This window comes from Phallusia mammillata, chromosome 3, assembly GCF_965637545.1.
Source record: "Phallusia mammillata chromosome 3, kaPhaMamm4.hap1.1, whole genome shotgun sequence".
In the NCBI taxonomy this organism is placed as follows: domain Eukaryota; kingdom Metazoa; phylum Chordata; class Ascidiacea; order Phlebobranchia; family Ascidiidae; genus Phallusia; species Phallusia mammillata.
In genome coordinates, this window is record NC_137254.1 from 20,965,992 (window position 1) to 20,991,060 (window position 25,069).

At 34.7% G+C, this 25,069-nt stretch overlaps 1 protein-coding gene across 2 annotated transcripts; it reads right to left on the reverse strand.

The window, feature by feature from the left end:
- On the reverse strand, positions 1-25,019 carry LOC145217419 (phosphatidylinositol 4-phosphate 3-kinase C2 domain-containing subunit alpha-like). 2 transcript variants are annotated; one of them, XM_080084680.1, is made up of 36 exons: positions 24,925-25,019; positions 24,707-24,787; positions 23,910-24,587; positions 23,319-23,528; positions 20,929-20,954; positions 20,513-20,561; positions 19,939-19,994; positions 19,267-19,435; positions 18,562-18,651; positions 18,380-18,500; positions 17,347-17,458; positions 15,798-15,874; positions 14,728-14,797; positions 13,987-14,173; positions 13,419-13,555; positions 12,877-13,019; positions 12,565-12,690; positions 12,224-12,364; positions 11,760-11,966; positions 11,064-11,245; positions 10,491-10,629; positions 9,931-10,119; positions 9,333-9,470; positions 8,692-8,839; positions 8,161-8,253; positions 7,964-8,093; positions 7,425-7,561; positions 6,764-6,933; positions 6,098-6,254; positions 5,913-6,022; positions 5,364-5,577; positions 3,418-3,551; positions 3,055-3,172; positions 2,256-2,417; positions 1,739-1,864; positions 1-1,153 (listed from the first exon to the last, which is right to left on the reverse strand). In XM_080084680.1, the coding sequence occupies exons 1-36, from the start codon at positions 24,950-24,952 to the stop codon at positions 980-982; spliced, it is 5,229 nt and encodes a 1,742-aa protein (XP_079940806.1). In that variant the 5' UTR covers positions 24,953-25,019; the 3' UTR covers positions 1-979. The 2 variants fall into 2 exon arrangements, with proteins under 2 accessions (XP_079940806.1, XP_079940805.1); XM_080084679.1 differs by lacking the exon at positions 24,925-25,019 and having other exon boundaries at positions 24,707-24,853.
- Positions 25,020-25,069: the final 50 nt, after the last annotated feature.

Sequence of the window (25,069 nt, forward strand, 5' to 3'; positions counted from 1 at the left end):
TAATTGCACAAAAATGTATTCAAAGCACAGCTACATTGATCAATCAATCATACAGCTTCAAGAAGAGAAAAGAGGAACAGTAAATAAATCATAAATAATACAAGGACACTATGCACATCAACTGTAACTAACCTAGATTAATATTCTAGTGCAAGAAATTTTAAATCTTTAGACTTGATAAATGCATGTGTGGACATTTCATGAATTTCTTATGTTTGAATGCCAATAGTGGTTTGCTACATAAAGTAACAGAACGCATAGGCAAATGAGAAATAAAAGTAACAAAATAAATACGCAAATCTGTTCAATGCATTCGATTGTTTGCATAAATCAGTAAGCAGAGGCACAAATCAAAAGCCACCGATGATTTTGTTTTGCTCAAAGAGGACGCGTCATTTTCAAAAGTGTACTCAAAACCCATAAGAGCAAAGAAAAAGTACAGTAGGAAAAAGTATATAAGAGCTGAGATAAGTGACAAAAATGGTATTGAATATATATTTTGTTGTAAAATTACTATTCACTGAATGCTATCCAAAAGTCTACGAATGGAGGCAAAACTAGACAAATGGACCTTGAGCATTAGTGAAAATTCATAATACTTACGCTTTGACAAACCACTTAATTTTAAATCGCTTCTGAAATTCTTATGAAAAGATATACTAGTTAAACTTATATCAATATGAATGCCCGCATGCATATTTGTGACAACTTTTTACGAAACAACACAAAATACAATTTCTGATTTAATTTGCAACATTCTTTTTCATTAACAGCACAATAATGTAATGCCAAACATTCTACTTACAGCTATACTCAAAATATTTTAAGTCTGTAGTCTATAGGGATGGAATAGACGCAATAAAATATTGAATCGATCACACAAAAACAACAGCCTTTCCACTCCTTTACAGTGCACAAATAGTAGAAAGAACGGAATTGTAAAAAGTGCAAGAAGTGCTGTTAGGCTCAAAAGATTTTGTTAGAACGAAGAATTAAGTTTGTACCAAGTTGTGGTCTCCGCGGAAAGGTCGACTCCCGAAAGATCAATCAATGTTCCACCAAGGAAGTCGTTTTCCTGAAGGGTTTCGCAATTCCACACTGTTACTTGTAATTGTCGTCGTTCTATTTCATTCTGTGGAAGACGATAGATCATCTGTGGAAAAAAAATCAGCGAGTTTTAAAAATCAATCCTAATTAAATGTAGTCGTGAAAAGGTATAATTTTTTTAAATTTTTTTTATAAAATTAAGTTATTTTGCCGAAAATAGAAAAGAACATTCAATTTGACGAAACTGGCGTCTGCATATCTTTTCATAATAAAAGTCCTTGCTATGTTAGTATGTTTAAAACACTGCTGAAATTTTATTTTTTAATCATTTTCGCTAAGACATAATCTATCTGTTACAATCATTGGTACATTACAGTAAGCGCAACATGACCAAATCTGTCCTAAGAAATGTTACCGGATGACAATCCTATAACAGGGTATCATGCACTAAAACTGAACGTTACAATTACATTAAGTTCAAAACTATGAGGCTGTTTGGATTAAATGAACATTTCACAGTAGAATTCACAACTTGCAAGTAAAGAAAAATTAAAGTTGTCCGGCCCGAGAAAAGCAGAGCTTATTATGGCCGACAACACTAAGTTTGAGACCCCTGACTTCGAGTTTGAAACAGTACAGTTTTACGGTTCAACTTTGTCAATTGAGTTTAATGGCTGACCAATGTGCTCACCATTTCATTATAGGTGGGATGGAGAGTTTTCCTCGCAACTTTGGTTTTCTTTTTGGTCACGTGACCCGGATCAGGAAGAAGGTAGGTTTTCACGTACGGGTCCGGATCTGAGCCGTTCACGTGGGACTGTACAGCAACGGATTAAGAAGTTAATACTCGCAAAATATGTTCGGGACTTAGATACAAAGTTCCTATTTATGAATATGTTACATAAAGCGTTTTTTTTTATTCTCACGGCCTTTGCATAGGTATAAATTCATACTTCCAATCAGTCGATCACCAAGCATATGCATATGCTTTCTAAACGAGATCTGCATTCACGCTTCAAGGCTGACCCCAGCTATTCATATATGTCTTACTCCTTTTCCATTTATCCTTTCGGCATTTTTAAAACACACTATTGGAAAAATGTCTTACTTTTGTTATCAAACATATTATAAAATTGTATTTATTTGTATTCTATTTCTACAACCCTGAAGTGGAGATGTGGCATTTTGTATTTGTAACGTCTTCTTACCAGGTTTTTACAATGCATGATCATAATGTACAGTGCGTTGTTCTTGTAATGGAGAGAAATCTTGATTTCACCACCTATGACGTCAGGAGTACGTAGATTTGGTTTCACTTCTTTTTCTTCATCGCGGAGAATAGGATGAAAGAAGGTGTAAACCAAATCGTGCTGCAATAAGGAAAAAAATGGTATAGGCTGCTGTGCATAACGAACATGACCCAAATGGGAAAGGTTGGCTCATCTTAGTAATATTGGATTGCTCAGTAGGGCTAATTCCAGCGTAATAAACCACTAAATATTTTCTTGATCTGATTTTATGACCCAGAATCGTCGCAGTTGCTTTACTTGAATAGAGATTTCATTAATAAGAAAAGATTCACCACGTTGCTCAGTAGGGTTTAGTTCTAAAAGTGTATTTTTTCACCAATCATCATCAAAAACATTTTAACTTTGTGGAATAAAGCGGCAATTTTTCTTAATATTTTTTACATCAAAAGCATTATACATTATAAGTTTAATGAGAAAAATAACGGTCCAAAAAGACTTAAAAATCAGCATGCTTTATGAATCAAACGTTTTGGCAAATGCTAATGCCATCACCAGTAATAAGAGGCGGGACATCAGTTACATAAACACTGGAGACACAAAAAAGATTCATAAAATGGGATGAAACAAGCGTCGCGTAAAACCGATAGAAAAAATAGTGCGTTTTGTCTATCTGGGCCATAATTTTCCTCATAAAACTTAAGAACAAATCCGTGTTTAGTGTTCCAAAAGCATTATACATGTGTAAAATATTGCTTACCATAGCAACGTTGCGTTTGGATTTCAGCAAAGCAGCAAGATAAGTGTTAAGTTTCGCTTTTCTTCTGTCAGCAACTTGTTTTACTTGTGATCTGCCAACTATCAGACTGCCAGGAAAACTGAAAAGACGAAACGTTAAAACTTGTACGTATTTTGCCTTCCTAAAAGCCCATGTTTATCTTTTACTGTGTCCCGCGTGAAAAACACACATAATTTGCCACCAAAAATACACCATAGGCGAGGTGACGAATAACACACAAAGAAAACTACACATTTGGGTTCGTAAAGGATAACTACGGAGCAAAACTTGCTATTTTGGTTGACGAATCGTAACAAAGAACACCCTTTCAGAAAAGCACAATACCTTGGCAAACTCCAACTTTGACAAGCGTAAGAGAGTTTTTCGTGAAGTTCTTCAAATTCATCAAACGTTCGAAAAACGTAAGATTCGACTGTTTTTAACGAAGTTTTCTCTCGCGTAACTTTTAAGCAATAAAGCTGAAAAAACAAGTTCAAAAATAGTTACTTAATGTGATACAACTTTCATTGTAAAGAAATCAAATCACAAACATTATAGTTGTAGCTTTATTTCGTTGTACACAATTCTTATTGTAGAAATATTTCGTTGTACAAATTTCTTATTGTAGCCATATTTCGTTGTACACATTTGTTATTGTTGAAATACTTCGTTGTACACATTTTTAACCCCGCGCTTATGGATATTAGCACAATATCAAAAACCAAGGTTAAACTAGAAGGGTGGCTTAGCACATATTGCCCTTGCACATACACTATGATCTATTTTAAAACATAAATATAATTCCTTCACTTATTTTATATTGGGTCCCATATTTGCCACCGTCTTTTAAAACGTTAGTTGTTTCTGCAGGCAGAAACTCATGGGTCCCCACACATGCAAAGTTGTAAACACTGCATTTCAAGAGATAACCATAAGAAACTTTGGTGTTGTAAAGTAAAACACTGTGATTGGTACTAGGATTAAATAGTCATGCTATGCAAAGTTCAAACTATACAAATCGACTCAATTCAAGCATTGTTTAAAGTTTGTCTAGTTTAAAACAAAGAAGTAAAACACAACAATCGATACCTATAAATGGCATAACATTTCCAACAATTGCCCACTGTTTAAAAACTCACCCATTTTAGGGGGCTAGCAGGGTGACTATTGGGGCTACAGGGTTTAACACAACAATCGTCATTTGTAAATGGCAAATTGTACAAGCTATCCAAATTTCAGCCAATTCCGACCCTGTTTAAAAAATTTATCCTTTTTAGGGGGCTAGTGGGGTAACTGATGGGGCTACAGGGTTTAACACAACAATCATCATTTGTAAATGGCAAATTGTACAAGCTATCCAAATTTCAGCCAAATCCAACCCTGTTTAAAAATTCACCCATTTTAGGGGGCTAGTGGGGTAAATGCTGGGGCTACAGGTTTTAACACAACAATCATCAATTGTAAATGGCAAATTATACAAGCTATCCAAATTTCAGCCAATTCCGACCCTGTTTAAATATTCACCCATTTTAGGGGGCTAGTGGGGTAACTGATGGGGTTCTTCACCCTAATGTTGAAAATATGAAACTGCAATGACCCAAACAACAATCCTGTAAAATTTTGTCCAAATCGGCCAATGTTTCAATTTCGACCACTAGGGGGCGTTTTAACCAACAACCGTAATAACTTATGACGTCACAAGATGACCCAAACAACAATCCTGTAAAATTTTGTCCAAATTGGCCAATGTTTCAATTTTGACCACTAGGGGGCGTTTTAACAAACAACCTAATGACTTATGACGTCACAAGGCTGTGAACAACCCCCTTGACTGCTATCCGCAAACACGTTCACCAAGCAATCCTTAAACATGAGTACCATATGTAGTTGTCTTTATAACATCACACAAAACTAACGTTTGTGGTGCGCACAAACCACATTTTACATTTTGGGGTCTAGCGGGGTAAATACTGGGGTTATCATGACAAACGAAGCAGATGGCACATCTACACAACTATATCTACCATCTGTGAAAGTTTCATCCAAATCCATCAAACATTTCAGGGCAAAATGGGGTGGACAAACTTCAGGGAAGAAAAAAAAAAAGAAGAAAAAAAAAGAAAAAAAAAAAAAAGAAATCGAGTAAAATCAAGATGTGTCCCCTTCAAGGAAGGGGACCCATAATAAAATGCAAGAAATATGCCAAAAAGACAACAAATCTTGTCAATTTCGATTTTTAAGAGCAAATATTTTAAAACTACGTTGTTGCAATAAAACATAACACGACTTACGTAGTACTTTTCGGGACAGTAGCGTTTCTGGTAGCCGACCACTGTTGCCATGGTGATTAGGCCTTCCTCTTCCTTGTATCCCCGAAGTTGAGGAGCGAAGGAGAGAGTGCGACGATCTTCCTCACTCTCGTTGCCAGAGAAACGCATTTGAGCCAGATTGTGGATGAAGAAGTTAAAGCGCGTGAATGATGACGACAAACTGGCATCGATCAACCTGGAAATAAGTTTGACGTCATGCCATGACATCACAGGGCAAAAAAGATACCCGAGATTTTCTGGTTTCGAAAAAGATTTTACTTTAAAACTATTATGTGGTTATTAAACAGTAAATACAGCGTTGTTTCAGGCTTGCATGACACCCGACATTGGCAGATAAGTTGCCGAGCCGATGGAAAAGTCCGGCCTGACTTACAACTCGGTAGCAAAAACATTTCCGCAGGAGTTATATCAAGAAAACCAGTCCAAAATGTCAAATATTTTTTGGACCGTGTAAAAAGTCATTTTGTATTGGCTGTGATTAAATTCAACAAACAAAACGAACTAACTAACTTTGTAAACATAGTTGTAGCCTCTGTGTCTGATGCGTTCGGCCTTAAAGCATCATAAACATATTTTAAATCTGATTTCCCGCTTAGCTCAGGAATTCCACAGTTTAGCATCTGAAAAAAACGAAACAGCATTTTTCAAACAACAGCACCAACTATAACGTTGTAATTGTTTGAATTTGAACTGACCAATGAGAGAAGGTTGATAAGAATGTGCGATTGTTTCCTTACAATGTTGAAAGCGCGACAACAGATGTCGACAAAATCTTGAAATTGAGAACTCGGTCGATCACCCCCGTTGATGACGTATGCCATGTCTGACGTCAGAACGAAAGGCGCGCGATCACTAAAGTAGTAAACAAAACATATGAAAAAAACTCCTCTTCTAAAATATTCTAAACTGAATATGAATGTTGGTGTGTATACTTCAGGCCAGGAAAAAAAGAAATTCCATATTTTATGCACTGGGGATTCTCAAAATTGGTCCTGGGAGCCGAACAAAAAAGCATTTAACTAGTTCCTAGAGCCATAAGGTGTTTTATCAGTTTCGTTTTTTTTGCCCTTGCGCCGTAAGTACGTTGTTGCAATTCGGACCGGCTTTTATAAGTCGGGATGTCTACATACAACGCCTGACTTATTTCGTATTACGGGCCTGCCTTTATCCTTAAGCTCATTCGTGTCAATTCACCAACTTTTTGCCTAATTCGGACCTAGTGCTTTCAAAAATAAGTTCGGGCTTGGTTGCAACCCATAACCAATTGCTAAATTGGACCGACAGGGGCCATTGTGAACAAATTTGGAAAAACACACACAATAATCATTGACAAAGAAGATATAAAAGTTCTAGCAACAAACCGCTTAATGTTTCCAAACATCTGAGCATGTCCAAGAAACCTTGCAAAATCAATGTGGAAAAGATGGCCAGTTCTCCTCAGCATAATATTGTCATTGTGCCGATCACATATGCCAAGCACATAAGTGGCAACACAATATCCAGCGCAGGACAAAGTGAAATTTTCCACGGCCTGAAAGAAATCAAAATATGTCTTTAATTGCTAAAACACCCTGTGGTTGGAGTTAAAAAAAGTATTTTTTATTTTAGGGAACATTTAAAACACTTCATATCCACTTAATATCAACTTTTTGAACCGGTTAAATTTCACATGTAAGCATAAATCGAGAAAATTATGTCCGTTTAAAGTAAATTATATGTTCAAAATTAACTGAAATGCTGAAAAAAAAAACTTGGCCTAAGGCTTTATGTTGAAGAGAGAACACACGAGTAATACATGACTAAGATGCTTTACTTTGCTAATATTAGGCAGTTCTAGCAAATACTAGACCAAACCCAAGTGTTTTGTCCATAACACAAAACCGAGTGCTATTTTTAACCATCAAACAAAATCTACTCAATTTTGGTGATTATATAATATGAACAGCAAAAGTTTACATTGGTCCAAGTTTTGCATCTTTTAGCAAATTATTATCCCTGTTAAAATATGTGAACCATACAAACCTTTTCGTAGCTAATTCCAGTGGCGTTGTACTTTTGCAGCCATTCAGCAATAGGTCGGTCCTTAAATGCTCCTGTCAACCCGTAACTAGACTGGATCTCACGGAAAGTTCTGGAATCTGGTATTATTTCGATCATTCCTGTTGAAAATGGAAAACAAGTTTAAAAACTGTCTTGCAGTAAAGGCAAGTAAAGCATTTTTCTCCTAAAACATGTTTATAAACTGTTCTTTGGACAAGTTTCTCGACTAGATGAGTACCAACTTTATGCTAAACATATGACATAACAATACAAAGACTGATGGATTCTTTTGTTCTTTCAAAATACAACCTATTGCTTAATGCGGTATTTTTGTTTGTTGCAAAACTTTAGGGAAGAAATTGATCGTATTGATTGGACTTGCTAACCATTACCAAATATTTTTACGCAAAGTAAAGAAAACACATTTTTTACTAAAACCCTAAACAGCAATGACAAGGGACATGTTGTTCAAAACGGCTGATATGATTAGTCAAGATTGTGTTAACTAAACAAATGATCACCTTGATTAAGACCAGTTGGGAGGCATTCAAAGGTCAAAATCCGGAGGTCGAGTCCCTCAGATAACCACATTCTGTCCATAACTCTGATCAGTTGCATTGTGAGAGCGTCTTGTCTCAAGTCATCACCAACCTAAAAGTTGTTTGTTTAAAATAAACTTTAAAATGAGATATTTAGGCTCTGTGGAAAGAATACAAACCTTGTACATTATGTTGATTTCTTGTCCCAAAGGGTCAGCATTCGTAAACGCCACTTTGACTGGAACAGCATTTGATGTAAAGTAGGTGGAATTCTGCAAAGAAACAACATGTAGTACAAATCTACACAACCAACATAGGCAAGACGCCGCCAGTTCCACAGGTTTTGCAGATTCAAGAGGTTTGTTGTGAAAAATGAAAGCGATTTGAACGTATTGTTACATGGAGAAACAAATTTATGTACGTTAGGCTTATTGACGGCTGTATACCGAATCAAGCTTGTGTCCCAAGCCTTCCAACATTGCAAGGCATATGTATAGACATAAACGCTTCAGGGCTGATCTCAGTAATTACATTATTCTTAGCTGACCAATGGTCGAGCTGCCATTTCTACTACCAAACAAACAAACAAACGTATGTGGCATACAATGCAGGCAACGATCATCTGTAATTAGAATTGATTGCTAGATGAGCATAGTTTTATTTTGTAAAGCAAGTTTTACCTTCGCGAACAAAAATACCCCCAAACTTACTTTTACATTCACTCCGTTGGCGACATAGGCAGGATTAATTGGTACCCGAAATTTGTGACCACCAATGCGCGCAGAAACTTTTGTCAAATCCTCCTGAAGTACATTTGACTTTGCCGAATCTTTCGCATCTTTCACTGCTTCTGCGACCCTGAAGCAAAAAAAAAAACGAAAAAGGTTATGAACATCTGTGAAAAAAGCTCTTCCAGTATTATTTATTTCATAACGAATAAATATGTACAAGTGGTAAAGTAGTTTACAGATGTCAGGGACAATGATAGAGTTCGTCAATTGGACCAGACAGTGAAAGAAACGTTAACACAGTTGTATTTTCATTTAAATTAAAACAGTGATTCAACTTTTCCTTGTAAGATAATTGCGCCCACGAAATTTATTTTGCGCATAAACTTAGTTCATAATCTGCATATTAGCTAGATTCATAACATTACTTACAACTGTTCTTTGTTTATTTCGGGCGCATAATTATTCGATACCAAGACGCATAAAAAGATACAAAGAACATTACGTGTTATGAACAAGCACCAACCTAAATTGATACACAAAACATGACACTTTTTTCCAAAAATGTTTACTACTTTACGTTGCTATATTATAAATACATAATTGCGCAGTTTGTGCATTACCTGTGGATCATTTTGAGAAAATAGTGTTCCTTCTCAAATTCTCTTTTTAAAGTTGCACTGCATGTCACCATAAGAGCGGCGTACAGTACTCTGTATCTCCTTCCACATATACTGTCGTTCATGTTTTCATGCAACAACCTTAAAACGCAAAAAAAGTTACGCTTCAATGTTTTTGCATTATTTTGCAGAAACCGCGATTTTTTATATTGTTAGTCGGTGCTTGGCCCAGCGCGACATGTAATTGTGACGTCATACTAGCATGACGTAGCAAAGATGTTATAATTTTTTCGTATTTTACAGTTTGCTGCAGGTGTGAAGAAATTTGGCTATGTTTCTATTAACCCAACATTTTTCGAAAATTTGGCCATTGACCAAAACCCAAACCCGAAATTAATAAAACGTCCTTAATAAACTAATCGCTGTCTCTACGAATAAAAAAAAACTTAGTTGCAAAATATTTTTTGCGTTTGTGCAGGTTAAACATTAAATAAGGGTTTTGGATTCAAAAAAAAATACTTTATTAAAATTTATTGAGGTGGATCTTAAGGTTAAGTTCACAATTAGGAATGGAAAGAAGCAGTTAATAAAATTTGCTAACCAGAAAAGTTTCTGTGCAATTCTGACACTTCCTATCGCCCGACGAAGTATAAGTTTCATAAGAGGACTGTCATGCCGTTGTTCCCATTTCAGGGCTTGTACAAGTTGTGGCAACCACGACCCGATGTCCATATCACCTGCACCTTCCAACCATCGGATGGCAGCAGAACGCACTCGTCCGTCAGGAAATCTACGAAAGGGAAAAAACACAAAACGTTTCGTATGTGGTTTAAACTAGACTCGAAACGGGCCTGACTTGACCGTAGGCTACATTTGTGACTTATTTTACAGTTGGTTACTTAAGTTTCGGACCGAAAGACAGAATCTTGCCTTATGTTTGGGCCAACGTACAACTGGTTAAGAGAACACAACTTAGCAATTTTAACGACTTAAGTAAAACTTTTATTAGTTAAGCCTTATGTTATGTGGAGCATAGACCCATGTCTGGAGATTTAAAGCATCTGAACATGGTTTGAGAACAAATCTTTACCGCCCTAATAATAAAACATTACAGTACTTGCTTAAACCATCATTTAATTCTCAAATGGCGGTAATACTTACGCTGCAGTTAACATTGCGAGCGATTCCTCCGGTTGAGGGGTTCGGGGCCACAGTGAGATAAGGTTGTACGCGTCTCGAGCATGTAACAAACTTGGTGACCAACTTGGAATGCAACGGAGAAGTAATGGTAAACTGATACCTGACAAGAAGTATTAATATTATAAACTAAACACACTCAAGTCACTTTTAAACCTAAAAAAATCGGTTGCGGGTTTGGGTCCGTTTGCAACTCTGTCGCACACCCGTAAGAAAAGACTGCGCTACCGTGGCAAATACTATATCATGTCAACACTGCCATGATCGTAAAACTGTTAAGATTTGAACAACGAAACGCCTACAGGGCCGTTAAAATGCAAACAAACTGTTCTGTTTCGCCATTAGGATGCATAGAGTGCCTAATAGCCAGTCACATGCGATAAACAAATTCAAAGGAAATTGTGTCAAAAATCTATGGGAAGTCATGTTACAAACCACTTACAAAACGGATAGGTGTTGAAACCGATTCGTGGACATCAAATGGTGATACAGTGGCAGCAAAATACGTAAACTCGAATCAAAACATGTTTTTGTTACCTGGGAAACCATTGTTCTGGTTTGGTGCGCCAACAATATTTCTATGTTGCCAAAGAAGGCCCTTCTCCTTTTTGGAAAGGTTGCATAATGGTCCCACCATAAGCTTGGCCCTGGCCAACAGTTTTTCTAAACTTTGTCTTGTTTCTGCGGATACGGATGACATTTCTTTCCACGGTGATGACCTAGTCAAACAATTGCTGATGACTTAGAGCACGAGTTCTTAAACATAAGCCTCTATCACCATGGCATATATGGTGTTAAATACTGTGAAAATGCTTTTATTTTTGGATTAATCATATTACGCCAGACCTGTTGAGAGGGTTATACCAGCCGACCACCAAGAATTCCCCCATAAGACAGGCTAAAAAAGTCTAGCTGTGATGGGATTCTAGCCAACTAGAGGAGCTTTTCCAGGATTCATGCTTTACCAACTGAGCTACACAGGCTCAGTGGTGAACCCTTCGAAAGTTGAAACACGAATATCGTCCTGTATCATATGCTACACATGTTGTGGCCTGTTCGGCCATAGCCAACAAAAATGAACAAAAATTCAATACCGGGATTAACCCTGAAGCATCTAATATCAAAATAACACACGCAACTGTTTGACGACACAGTGGATATCAAGTTGTACAATTAATGTGTTTGGGTCTTTTAGTTTTTGTTGTTAGGGTTCAACTTTTTAATCCAACTTACCCATTTTGAACAGTGCTCACAATTTCTGGAAATTTTACAACACAGTCAGGATTTTTTTCTTCAGAAAAATCGATGTTAATCACAATGCTGTCTGGATTAGTGATGTTGTCTGCACAGTGGTAAAACACATGACCCTCACCAGTGACTTTTGACCCCACAGAGGTCATATCCCACATACCAAACACTTTGGTGCCATGCTTAAGTATTCTGAAAAATGAAGGTTTTTTAATGAAATGTTTTTTTTGTACACATCACAAAAAAATGCGTCTTGTTAACTTTGTAAAAACTTAAATATTTAGGATTTTTGTAAACTTTTTATAGAAGAAAATATGCATAAATCAACATTAAACGCAAGTCAAATGTCTGTTTGTAGAATTGTTTTAAATTTTACACAGTTATGTGACAGCTATAAAAAATGTAAAAAACGCAATTTCAAGAAGGTTATTTTTAAGCTTTTATTTTACTTGTTCTGATTATAAAGAGGAATGTTGATCTGTGCTAGAACTTTAGGGGAATTCTTCTCCTCAGAAGGTGAGCATCCATTTACTCGAATGTTAAGCACCGTTTCCAAAGGTAAGTCATAAACAGCAACATCGAAGTCAAGCCTGTTATATTGAAAAAATTAAATGGTTAAGATGTAAAATAAATAATCTTATCGATTTGATCGATTTTGTTTAAAAAAAGAATACTAGAACCAACTCTAAAACAAAAATCTCATTTATGTTAATAGTGCCTCAGCCAAACAACAGATGTAGCTTTTTTAGTTTTAATCAATACAAAAGCTCCAGGGTTAAAAAAAACATACCATTTTTCCCAGACAAGCCTTGCGTAAAATCCTTTGGTAACCTTCACATGTTCAGTTTCCATGGGTTTGTGAGATATACATTGGTCACCGTGCCATAGACTGCATACAGCATAGAATTCCTCATATCTGTAATGCATTATGTAATTTTCTTTTTTTAAAGAGTTTTTCTAACATTATACCTTGTTAAGAAAAAAGGAAGCCTGATCACATTTTTACCATAATATGCTTGTTAATTGTTTCATATAAACCAATTTTTTCAAAATTTTTTAATTTTTTTTACATCTGTAAATCATTTAGTTTATCATAACTTACGATGTTTCCCAGACTTTCGGAACTCTGTGCAGCGAATTGATGTTGACTGAATATAAATCTTTCACCGATGTTGATAAAATTTGTTTCAGAAGCAGTGGTGCAGATGGGGAAGGATCAATAGAGAAGAAATCAGACTCAAATGACTGCAAAATCAACAACAACAAAATGAAACCAAAAAGAAAATGCAAGAGAAACGGTCCAAAAATATTTATGTCAAAGACACCCAAATCATACAGATATTTTTGTTGCAACTTTTATGTCATTTGCTACTAGTGAAATGGGCATGCTCAAAACACTTGTTAGGCTTGTGGGTAAGCACATTGAAACTACAAGCCTAAGATGTTTTGAGAATTTTTGACAAAAACAAAAACTATTCTTGACAAAAACTTTGACAAAAACAAAAACTTTTTTTGACAAAAACAAAAAACTTTTTAAACATAAAGATGTTAACTATCTGTGGGTAGTCTTAATGCAAAGTAGAAACATATCAAAAAAAGGGGGAGTAACTGCAATAGTCTGAAAAGTAGAATGGACCAACCAACCTGACAATATAGTTCAACAAACTCTGTAAGAACAGTGGTTAGTTGTTCGATTGCTTCATTGACTTTGTTGTACCTTGCCGGCTTTTTGTCATTGGTCACTTTGCTCGAAGTGGTTATACCAACCAAATCATGAACAACTGTTAACAACCAACACATGCATATAAACCATTGGATCACAAATTTTAAGAACCAACATCAGGGATTTAAACCAGAGCATGACCTGGTCCAAAAGGTAAGAAAATGCTGAACCAGCAAATAGTGATTGAGTTTGATTCTATTTTTAAACATTTACCCTTTAATGTTAAAAGGTTGTTGTTACTATGCACTTGTAATAAAGGACATATTGGGGCCAGGGCACCCTTTTTGTGTTTTCTGACTATTGTTGCAATTCGAAAACCATAACACCAAATTATTTTAAGCTTAAAGTTGAAAGTTCCAAGAAACTTTTATGTTAATTTTTTTGAAGATTTAAGATTTTTTGAAACAGGAAAAACAAAATTCAAAGCACAATCATCAAACATATTGGAAAAGCAAAGAACAAGAAATATTTACAAATACTTTTATCTACCTGATACAGTTGATTTTCGTGATGGGGGACTCATAGGACGGTTTACAGCAGCACGAAGATTTTTTACACTTTCCGTTATTTGTACTGTTTCTATGTTTCCCAGTGCACTGCACATGGCACGCACAGATTGAATAACACGCTCACATTGATGATGGCAAACTTGACTTGTCACATCACTCTCAATCTCCTTCAAAAAGAAAAGAAAAATATTTTTCATGTGTTTTTGATAGAAAACCAGGCAAAACTGCTGAAATGCTGTTTTGTAATAAGGCTGGCTAATATAGCATTAAGAACATGTCAAGGACCAATCTGATTATATCATACAAATGTAGTGTTAGAGAAAACATACAGTGTATGATTTTTTAGTAATTGTTTTATTTATGTGTGAGCAAAGCAAGCTACAATTTTAGAAATTAAAATAGAATGTTTTCCTAGCCATATCTAAATGTTCTCAATGCTTTTTTAAGTCCCCTTCTCATCAAACAAGGGTTGGTTTTAAGTTGAAAACAGAGCAAAGTGATTTACTGTGTTACATTACCAAACATGTTTTGTTGACTTTGAGGATAAAACTTGCTACATATGTGCACACACAAGGATGATTGGCTTAATTAGTATGTGGGTAAATATGGCTTCATGGGTTCTATATTTTTTCCTGTCATAAAAGCCAGGAAACCAAGATTTAAAATGCTTTTCTACCAACTCAAAATCCAATATATACACAAAACAGCATATGTTACTTACAGTTTCCAGTTGGTTTAGTAATTTGTCAGTTTCGTTGTAAAAAGCTTCCCACAAAATCAGGATATCTTCCCTGAAAATGCAAAAAAATACAAAATTACAGAAGAAAACCATTGATACATTTACGAAATCATTTAAGACCAATTACTTGACAAAAAAAATTCCAAATAGTTTTTAAAAACAGGAAGTGATTAATGATTCAGAATCTGAGACACGAAACCAATTCATCCAACTGGTGACATATTGTGTAACTGACACCCTTAGTAAGGAAACCAATGATGTCATAAGCAATTAAAAGTGATCAGTTGACCAGCAAAAAAAATTAGGTTTCACAATGTCACACCAACATGACATATTGGCAGTCAACAGCACAAATGGATTTGGAAATTTTTGAAAAACAGTGGTTTTAATAAAATGTTTGGTGGCGATAATTTGAAATCTACAACCAAGAATATTGAAAAATAACAAATGTCATCATTATGATCTCCTGTAACAACTGGGCATAATTTTCTCTGTAAAGTTTTCAGTTACCGTCATAACAAGTGCTCAAAAATGGCTTACAAACCTGGTCATGGCTATAAGTCATAAGTTTCAATTTCAAGCAAATATTTTACATATTGTTTTACAGTAATTACCATATTGCTACAATTTAACTTTTCTTACAAAGGGCTGAAGATACAGTCAACCAAAAATTAGACTTTTTTGGATATACAATGTGTGGCTAATCAGTTGACATCCAAGTATAACTAAATCGATGCTAAAAATAACTTTACATGGAGAATAAAAACCAAATGCACTCACAGTTCATATATGTAAGTCAATCCTAAGTATGATTTACAAAGTAATACATTCAGGTTTGTAGAGCTCTTCTGGCAAATGTAATTTTAACCCGACGTTTCGACGTCCTATTCAGGTCGTCTTCATCAGGGTAAATAACACTAAAATTACATTTGCCAGAAGAGCTCTACAAACTTGATATTATGCCTAGCAACAATAGCTTATGTAATATATTCAGGTTGGTCAAAAAATAACTAGGCACAAAACATTTGAACTTCTAGTAATGTGGTGCTCACCTAGTCAGAACAGTTGTGGGTTTCCCAATAATATCACAAAACTCTTGTTTCATGTTCTGTTTCTCATCATCATCTTCCTGTTAAAATAAAATTTTTGCTTTAATGATCTGCTGAGGGTGAAGGTCAAAAAATTCCCAACAAGACGATATATATTTACATGAACTATTTGTTACAAAATCTTCAGCATTATTAACAGAATTTCACAAACATGTTTAATCCAGTAATTCCCACACAGGTGTATGGAGTCCCTTAGGGGTCTAAAAGCAATTTTGGTGGGACATCATAAACTACCTATGTATTACCAAGGATATTGTTGAAAAACAAGCGGAAATAAATCCCGCTTTTGTTGTGGTAAATTAAAGTATCAACTTACAGTTGTTAACTTAAGTTTTGGTTCTGTTGAGGTATGTCAACTTCAACAACTTATTGCTTTTGGACCGCAAATGTTGAATGTATAGGAACCGTTATGAATAAAACATTAAAAAGTTTGGGAACCTCCAATTTTAACAAACAAAACATATTCCTTAAATATTACACACTTGCACACTGGAAAAGTAACCAGTAAGAACTGAAGACTTGGGATTGCAATTTTTATAGTTCCAAGTTGGGTATTACAAGTGACATTTCGCCCAAACAGCTGGACCTTTGTTTAAAGGTAATTAAATGTAGAAACAAGTCTGTGTTGCACATCGAAAACCACAAAACCTCAAATCCCTACAACTCAATAAGTTTTGATTGAAATACTATTAAAAAAGGTCAAGCAAAAAATTAACCAATTAATTTCTGTTAAGTACATCCATGTCAGTATAATAATTCAAGTATGCTTGGCATCATAATTGTAAGCAAAAACTAATGCCAAATAGTACATTTGGATGTAAGTGAATATACAAAACTCTAGAAATACTTCCTTGTTAAAATTTCCCTATTCTATTGTTTTGATTGAGTCATGAATAAAGATTTCAGAACAAAGCAATAAGGAAACACAACCACTGCAGTAACACTTCCTTGTTGTTAAATAACTTTTGCATGTTTTTCTACAATATCAAAACTTGTAGTGCTTTAACCCTCCAAAAAAATATTGTAGAAAAGGAAAATGATTTTATCTGTTAAACAGTTTTTTTCCTCTGTACAAAAAGAAATATGATTTGAATTTTTGACCACAACTTTCGAAATCTACACAAAGTTAAACATCCGTCACAGTTTTTTTTTTAAAAACAAGTTTTATATATTTCTACAAAACGTTAATAAATCTCATTCTATCTTTCAATAAAATATATGGAGATTTTTCGTTGCGTATAAAAATGCCATGTATTCTGACAGACACCAAACTTTCACAATTGATTCTAGGTTGATTGCACAATGACAAATAATCACATTTTTAACAAACAGGATTGAAATTGCTCACTACCACTACACAAAAAAGCTTTGGTGGGACATAATTCATATCAGATCCGAAATATTCTCTGTGGAATGAACTACTTCTGTATAAAAGGTTGCAATCGGCCTGTGTATAGGAGATTGTACACCACAGCATTAAGCAAAAATATACCGTTCTTTGGAGGTACTGATCCATTTTGCTTTTATGTAGAAGTTCCAATTCCACATCCCTTTCATACTTGCAGCATTCTTGTACATATTCATAGGTGCTGAGAAGTGTTTTGCTGAAAAAATGAGTTAAACGTTATCATGACAGGCATGACACAGCTAATAAAAAATCTTTCTGTTGTTGCATTTACAGATCCAAGAAAAGAGTGTACAAAAATAGGATTCGGCAACCTACTGAACACCACATGTTAATTTATGGTTCAGTCAAAATGGTAAATATTCTAATTTGAATAGCGGTCAGAAAGCACACTGATTTGTTCACTCAGACATAGGTTTACTATTATCCATCATCACAAACTGACAAAAGCTGTCTAACAGTTACATAAAAAAGAACTGGGATAAAAAATCGCAAACCATGCAAGGAGTTGCAGAACCCTGGTATAACTCCTCTAAAAATGCCAAATCAAATTCAGCCTACAAACCATTGAAACATTAAGCATGGGGTGGGAATTTACCTGCTAGGGGTAGACATTAGGAATCAGTCAACCCCAGTACTGAAAGCACCATCACTTTTAGGAGAATAATAACAGAAATACTTAGGAATGAAGATACAGAAATCTATTGATCACCATCATGCAGGATGTATAAACATTAGATGCCTGGTGCATTGCAAAATGTTAACCATTTTTTCTCAGAAAACTACCATCGACCCAAATTAAGCATCACCAATACTAAACCACTTAACACCTGGAATTGTCTAACTTACTACTTTGTTAAAAAGTTAATATTTGCAATTACTATGTTTTATACATGGTGCATTTGCCCACATTACTTGTAGATTTTCTTTTAAATGTATTTCCTTTACACCATACCAGGTGGTTAGGTGTACCTACATGCGCGCAGTTTACCTGACTCAGATAAGAAAATAAGAAATATATCTTACATGCGATAGACCAAAATAGTTGTACGGAGTAGTATGCAAACAAATGTTGGTGGTAAAGGAAAGAAAAAGTTTAGGAATTACTGCTATAGCTCACCTGAGAAGATATTCCTGCCTTCCAACAACTTTAAAAGAATAATCCTCAGCTGATACCTGTGATATGTCCTCATAGGAAATGCATAACGCTTGGCTCACAATGTGTTCAATCGATGCATTCACTTTTGAAAAAAAACACAGCATTAATGTATTATACATAGGTTACTGGGTACTATGTCTTACCATCACACTCAAATGAAACAGGTTGGGAAATTCCATCAGCCCTTACAGAAATACGAACTGTTGACTCTGTATCTTCACGATTGACTTCAACTGTAAAAAAGACTTGGTTATGCAATAGTCACAAAACAATTAAGATGTATATATACATGTCAACTGTGCCATATTCTGTCATTGGACAACTGAAAGTAGATAAATGCACAATATCCATATAATGTGTGGTATGGCATATGTTGACTCAATATCTTGATGATTGACTTCAACTAGGCAAAGACTTATTTGCGCAGTGGTAGCATAAAAAAATAAGATCTATATGTCGAATGAGGCATATTCTGTCAACAGACAACTAAAAGTAGACAGACACACAGTATTTATCCAGAACAACTTAGTGACCTAAGCACAGAAAACCCCTATCCTTCTATCACATGTTATAAACTCACAATTTTTTTTGTTTATGCATTATTTAATTGTTTATGCACAAAACAATTTGATTCGTGTATACATAATTGGTAAAACAACTGCCAAACCGATGTTTTATAGTGCACACACTGTACTATGAAAGCCATTGTTGTAAGTTATGTGATTTCTTTTCTGCCTAAGGGCAATAATTAGAAAAATATTTTCATTAAATTTGTGATTGGGATAAAAGTTTGCAACAGGCATATAGCCACCTGTAACCATTTAACTTAAAAAAAAGAAAAGTCAAACCTCCATTTTCATTGATCCACTGATTCTGTGACATCAGGTTACAAATGACATGACCAGGGTTAGAAAGTTTGTCCTTGAAAGAATATTTAGATCGCAGTGTCTCAATGGTCCTTGCAAAGCTGTCAAGTTCTGTGATATATCCTATTGTGGCCACTCCATCATGTTTAGTCTGAAAAAAAAGTTCGGTCATAAAACCAATCGGAAATTTAGTCGTATTTAAAAAAATTATGAATGAGGTTAACATAGATAAAAATTCGAAATGTAAAAGAGCAGAAATAAAAAAAAAACTGTGTGGGTTGTATAAAATTTGACATGTTTTCTGTTACATTTTTTTTTTGTAAACGCACATGACTGTTTGTTTGCATCTATTAAATATATAGTGTAGAAAAATCTTTAGTCACAACTTTTAGTAAACATTGTCTGAATTGTCCTAAACTAAAAGTTAACTCTGAATGAACTTTTCTATTCACTTTACTACAATCATTTTCAAGATCACCACAAAACATTACATTAGCAAAGTTTGCATTTCATAAAGTTCATGTAAATTTAGACATGCATCACTGGGTTATTCACAGGTCAGTACACAATTTTGAATATGTCATACTAATGATTTGAAAAAATAATTTTGCAATATGACTAATTTATGCTATGTTACACAAATTTGCACAGTACCTGCAATGAATCTGTGAATGTATGATGATCTCTTTCATGAAACTTCATTGCAGGTTCTGTCAACGAAATCATGACAGAGTAGTTAATTTCTACTTACCTTTAAAATATTACAAGTTGGCTGTATTTTTTACAAATACTTTGTGTGACCAAATAATTTCAAGCTTTGTCACATCATAACAGAAGAAAAGACAATGCTAAAAACTTACACGCATAAAAACACTTTACTAATAAAAGTACAATTTTTCAAAGCGTAGTAAAATTGCCAACATTTACGAATAAAATTTGCATTTATTTTGGCAAAGTTGATGTATGTTTTTACCACAAGCAATTTAGGTAAATATGATTAAACAAATTAAACTCCAACCTTTAAGTATACGAATTTGTTTACCTTACCCACAGTGGGCAAATTTAACCACTACTCTTTAACCAAATCAACTGTGAAACTCACTTTACCTGATTGTAAACCACAAAAAAGCATCAACAATTTCACTTAGTTACAGTTAGGCAAATACTGTCAAAATCATCCACCTTGGGCAACCATATTTACTCTCTAATCACAACAAGATCAGCTTACCTTGCGGACTTGCCTTGTGGGCATTCCCTCTTTTTGCAGAAAAAAAATCCTGAAAAGAAGTCGATAGTAAGAATGCAAGTAGCCTGCATTGCACTCTGACAATTTAATTGCTTCAAATATTTCCTCAATTGAGATCATTCACAAGAAAACCAAAGGACAAAATAGTAAAGGCAAAATTGTGTACAGGATCAAAAATTTAGGTAACTAATTTAGATGTTGACCGTGAATGCAAGAGAAAGTTTTAAATGGATTAAGTAAACAAGAGGTCTGTTTATCCAAAAAGTGCTTTTAACATACCATTAACCTGCTTTATTATCACAAGGCCTTATGTACACATATGGCATGTTTCAAAGCACATGCCATAAATGAACTTGCATTCAGAGCTACACAAAACATAAAAACCATTTTAATCATACCTGTTGTGGTTCAGCAACTTGATCTCCTGAAAAAATATTTTTTGCTTACAATACACTATTTTTCAAAGCAAGTATACGTAATTAAAAATTATCAATTGAAAGTAATGCAACACATTGTTTTTTGAACAGACGCTTTTGCATGACAAGAAAGTAGCTTCACACACATGTACACTTTACTAGTATCCGAAACAATTAAACTACGTATAATACAAAAACATGGTAATTGTCAGTTATATTGTCACTGTATACCTGTATTTGTATATTAGCTTGAACATTATGTAGTAAATACATTTTCTTGCAGATGACCTACCATTGTTGTTCTGAACTTTTGATTACATGTGCAACATGCTCTTTTACAGTTTTGTTTATTATCAAACTCCTTTTTTATGTTCAAAGTCACTTAGTTTTTAATGTGTAAACTAATGGATTGCATTGAAGACATGAAAATCACATTTATCATTGTCTCATTGGTTTACTATTTTTGCACAAACAGACAAATAAACTTTTTAGGCAGAATTTTGTGAAAAGATAGATCACTTTTGGTTTAAATTTATACAACTGATGCCTGCTGCATGACATGTTTATGACAGGATGCGTCTGTATTTGGTAAAATGAATGGCATTTCCTAGTTCATTGTGCTTTACACTTACACTTTCTATCAGACAAATGAGGCGTTTAAACAATACACCTTTAAATGGTGAACTTAAATTAAATACTAGAAAAGTGGCTTTCTGATATACTTCCATTTTATATATTCTATACGATATTTACCAATTTACTACACTATACACAATTTTATCTACATACATGATTGTTTTTGCAAGCAAAAACGAATGGGTCCCCACACGCGTGTTTATGCGGATTTACGGTAAACCTATGTGGCGGTTATTTTTATATTCTTAAGGACAAATTTTTCACAAAGCATAAACTTAACTTTAAAAGTTCTTTTCCGTATTCTTTTAGCATCATTATTGTCATATAATTACAAAAAAATCGGTGAAAATACATTCAATTTAATCTCTTGCTTTGACCTTGATATTGTGGTTCAAGTTCAGTTTTTAAACACAAATTTTCCTAGAAAGCCTTAACTGTTGTATTAGACACTATATAAAAAAAAGTCGTTTGCTACAAAGGTATACATAACAACTTGTTTTTCACTTAACCTTGTTTCGCAAAAACGACCGTTTAATGACCTTTTGACACTGTTTTTAATAGCATGCAGTCGTTAGTGTTCAACAATACCGTTTAGACTAATTTATACATGACTTAAGTACTGATTCTTGAATTGATTTGTCAAAAATAAAGAAGATACGTTATGACGAAAAATTCGTAACGGTGTTGTAATGCCTACAAGTTGACCTTTAGTGACCCGTGGTTATGAGACGGCGAAGCTGACAACGAGAATTTAAAGACCATTTATCGCGGCGTTCGAAAAAGTTAAGTTTATTAAATTTCATATTTATGTTGTTCAACGATGTTTTGCCTGATATAAACGAAACCGAAGTACGTTTATCGAGTTCGAATTACGTCTTAGGTGTAAAACCTGCGCCAATACTGAAAATGCGAGTGATAACTCAATAACACGACACAGCATTGCTGCACACAAAAAAAACAGCTGATTTCTAATCACCCAAACGACTGTCTCGTAAAACCTCTGTCCAGATGTCAAGCTGAGCACTCCCGCTCTGCCGCCTTAATCGTAAACCAGTGAATTCCTCCCTTGGGACTTACATCTGACTGATAGCGTACACATATTATGTGTTGTAAAGGTAACTGGCAAAATTTTAAATACTAAACGAATACCCTGCTTAAATAATTGTTAACTTTTTCAAATATTTCTGCACCATAGGGCATGTATTTCTGCCTTAAAACTAAAACTGATTATTTCAGGGTTTAAAGGGTAAAAAATGGGTGAATCCGAAAACAAGATACAAAATTCTTTAAAAAACTTTACATTGCACCAAACAACAAAGCATGAAACTCCAAGATGCTGTACTTTAGTCAGTACAGCCGTTTCAAAAATTTTACGTTTTGGGGGCCTGTGGGTGAACCGCTGGGTCAATCGGGGTCAAACTTCAGGAGGATCAAATTTATTAACTACTCTGTAAATTTAAATAAATTTGGAGCACTCTTTCTTGACCAAACGCGTCTCACAAGCCAGCGTTAGACAGAAAAAAGAAAAATACGGACAAAAACAATATGAGTCCTTCAGGGAAGGGGACCCATAATTATCTACTACATAAATGTTTATGTGCAGCAAACTGTTACACCAAAAATTGAAGATGATTGTAGTTTAAGAGCAAAAATCATGTAGCCAGTTATACAGTTATTTGTATTAATGAATACATTGCATAAGATACAAACTTGTTTACAATACAATTAAAATCAACCTTGTTTGTTTTTCTGTAGAGGGTCAAGGTCTATCCAATTGTGGACATGAACAGCGGCAGTTTCTCGTTTCGGGGAAGGAGTAGAATCTGTTCTTCCAAGTTGGTCATTGAACCAATCATCAAAAATGGTATTCATATGTTCTGTTTCTGATGCACTGGAACTATTGTTAGTTTTAACTGAGGATGTCCTGGAATTAGGTGGTAGAAACCCTGCAAAACAGAAAAACAGTTTCATCAAGAACACACCATGTAACAACTTTATTTCAACTTGGTAATAGAGCTCTTCTGGCAATTGTATTTTTATAACCTTCTCATATTTTCATATCACTATTGTTTTGAGGGTTGCGCAATTGCTACAAGCAGATTAACTCATGAGGGTTAACAAAACCATTTAATTAGCATGAACCTTTTAAATTATGCATTGTACTTGTAAAATTACTTTTTTTCTCATTCCATGAATTTATGGTGCAATAATGTGTGCTATACTGGCTATTTTCCAGATTTAAGCAATACATAAACGTATAAGTATAAAAAGTTAGGGAGTGAATTACAGATCTACTCATTTTAATACCAAGTACATGATAATTATACCTTCTTCAAAAGTGGCAAACTTTGATTCACTTTTCGTGAATGTTTGCTCATCAAAACTTTTCCATGATCCTTTTCGAATCGTAAGCTCACTTGTGAAACCAACAGGCATTGTTGATGATTTTCCGTTGGTAAAAAGATTAAGCTCAGATGGATGTGAATGTGTTTTTGTTAGCAGTAATTTTGTGGAACTATGGGGAGGAAACAAAGAACTGTGTGACATGGTAGATGATGTTCGCTGTGGAAATGCTGATTGTGTGCAAGTTTGGGGGAATGTCCCATTAGCCGGAGGAAACCCCGGTATTACATGGGGTTGCGAAGCCATTGTATGAGTTGGATTGAAATTATTTGGTCCCAGTACAGTGTTGGGTTGGTGACTCTGATGTTGCCATTGTGGCTGACTGTATCCTTTTGATTGATTTGCTCTGGTAGATGCATCAAACAAAGACAAGACATTTTGAATTGTAGCATTATAATTGGAATTTGTATCTGTTTCAACTCTGGGCGATTCAAGAGATATCCAATCCTCACTTGTGCTTGCCATAGAATTTGATACTGTATTATCAAATGACATTAGATCTGGGATGTCAGACTTGGGTTTTTGAAAATCTTGTGAACTGCGTCGAAAGCTTGGTATGTCATTGGAACACAGCGGATTTGATATTCCATGCTCTCGAGATTCTGTAATGAGATAATGTAAAGCATTTTTTACTGGAAGTAACCATTAAAGTTTTAAATTATTAAAAAGAACTTTTTAAAATGGTAATGGCAAACAAGTTACTGATGCAAGAGATTTATACCTGAAATCATTTGATTTCTTTTCATTTTTTTCAATGCCTCTTCCTCCATTCTTATCGCTGTTTTCAAATCTGCCATGTTTTCTGTACAATTATAACAGCCACATATTACTATCACTACTTCACTGTACCAAACAACAAACAACATTTGTTATTTTCTCATCCAATCGTTTTTACTTAACGCAAAAAAAAATTAACGACGCCAGACTAGCACCATTTACTTTTAAAATATTCATCTGCGCTGACCATCCACGAAAAAGGCTTCACATGTAGTAGTACTGTAGTAGTATCTCATCGGAGAAGAACCTTTCGCGTAAACAAATAATTTTCACAAAACAGCTGATTATAATTACACCAATCAGTGTG

What these genes read in the sequence shown, in the direction of transcription:
- LOC145217419 (XM_080084679.1), bottom strand. Translation starts at nt 24,851, where the DNA reads ATGTTGTTTGTTGTTTGGTACAGTGAAGTAGTGATAGTAATATGTGGC. An exon ending in AGGCAGGAATATCTTCTCAG is followed by an intron (nt 17,459 to 18,379) that starts GTGAGCTATAGC and finishes TCATTTTTTCAG; the next exon opens with CAAAACACTTCTCAGCACCT. An exon ending in ACTGTCCCGAAAAGTACTAC is followed by an intron (nt 3,552 to 5,363) that starts GTAAGTCGTGTT and finishes TTGTTTTTTCAG; the next exon opens with CTTTATTGCTTAAAAGTTAC.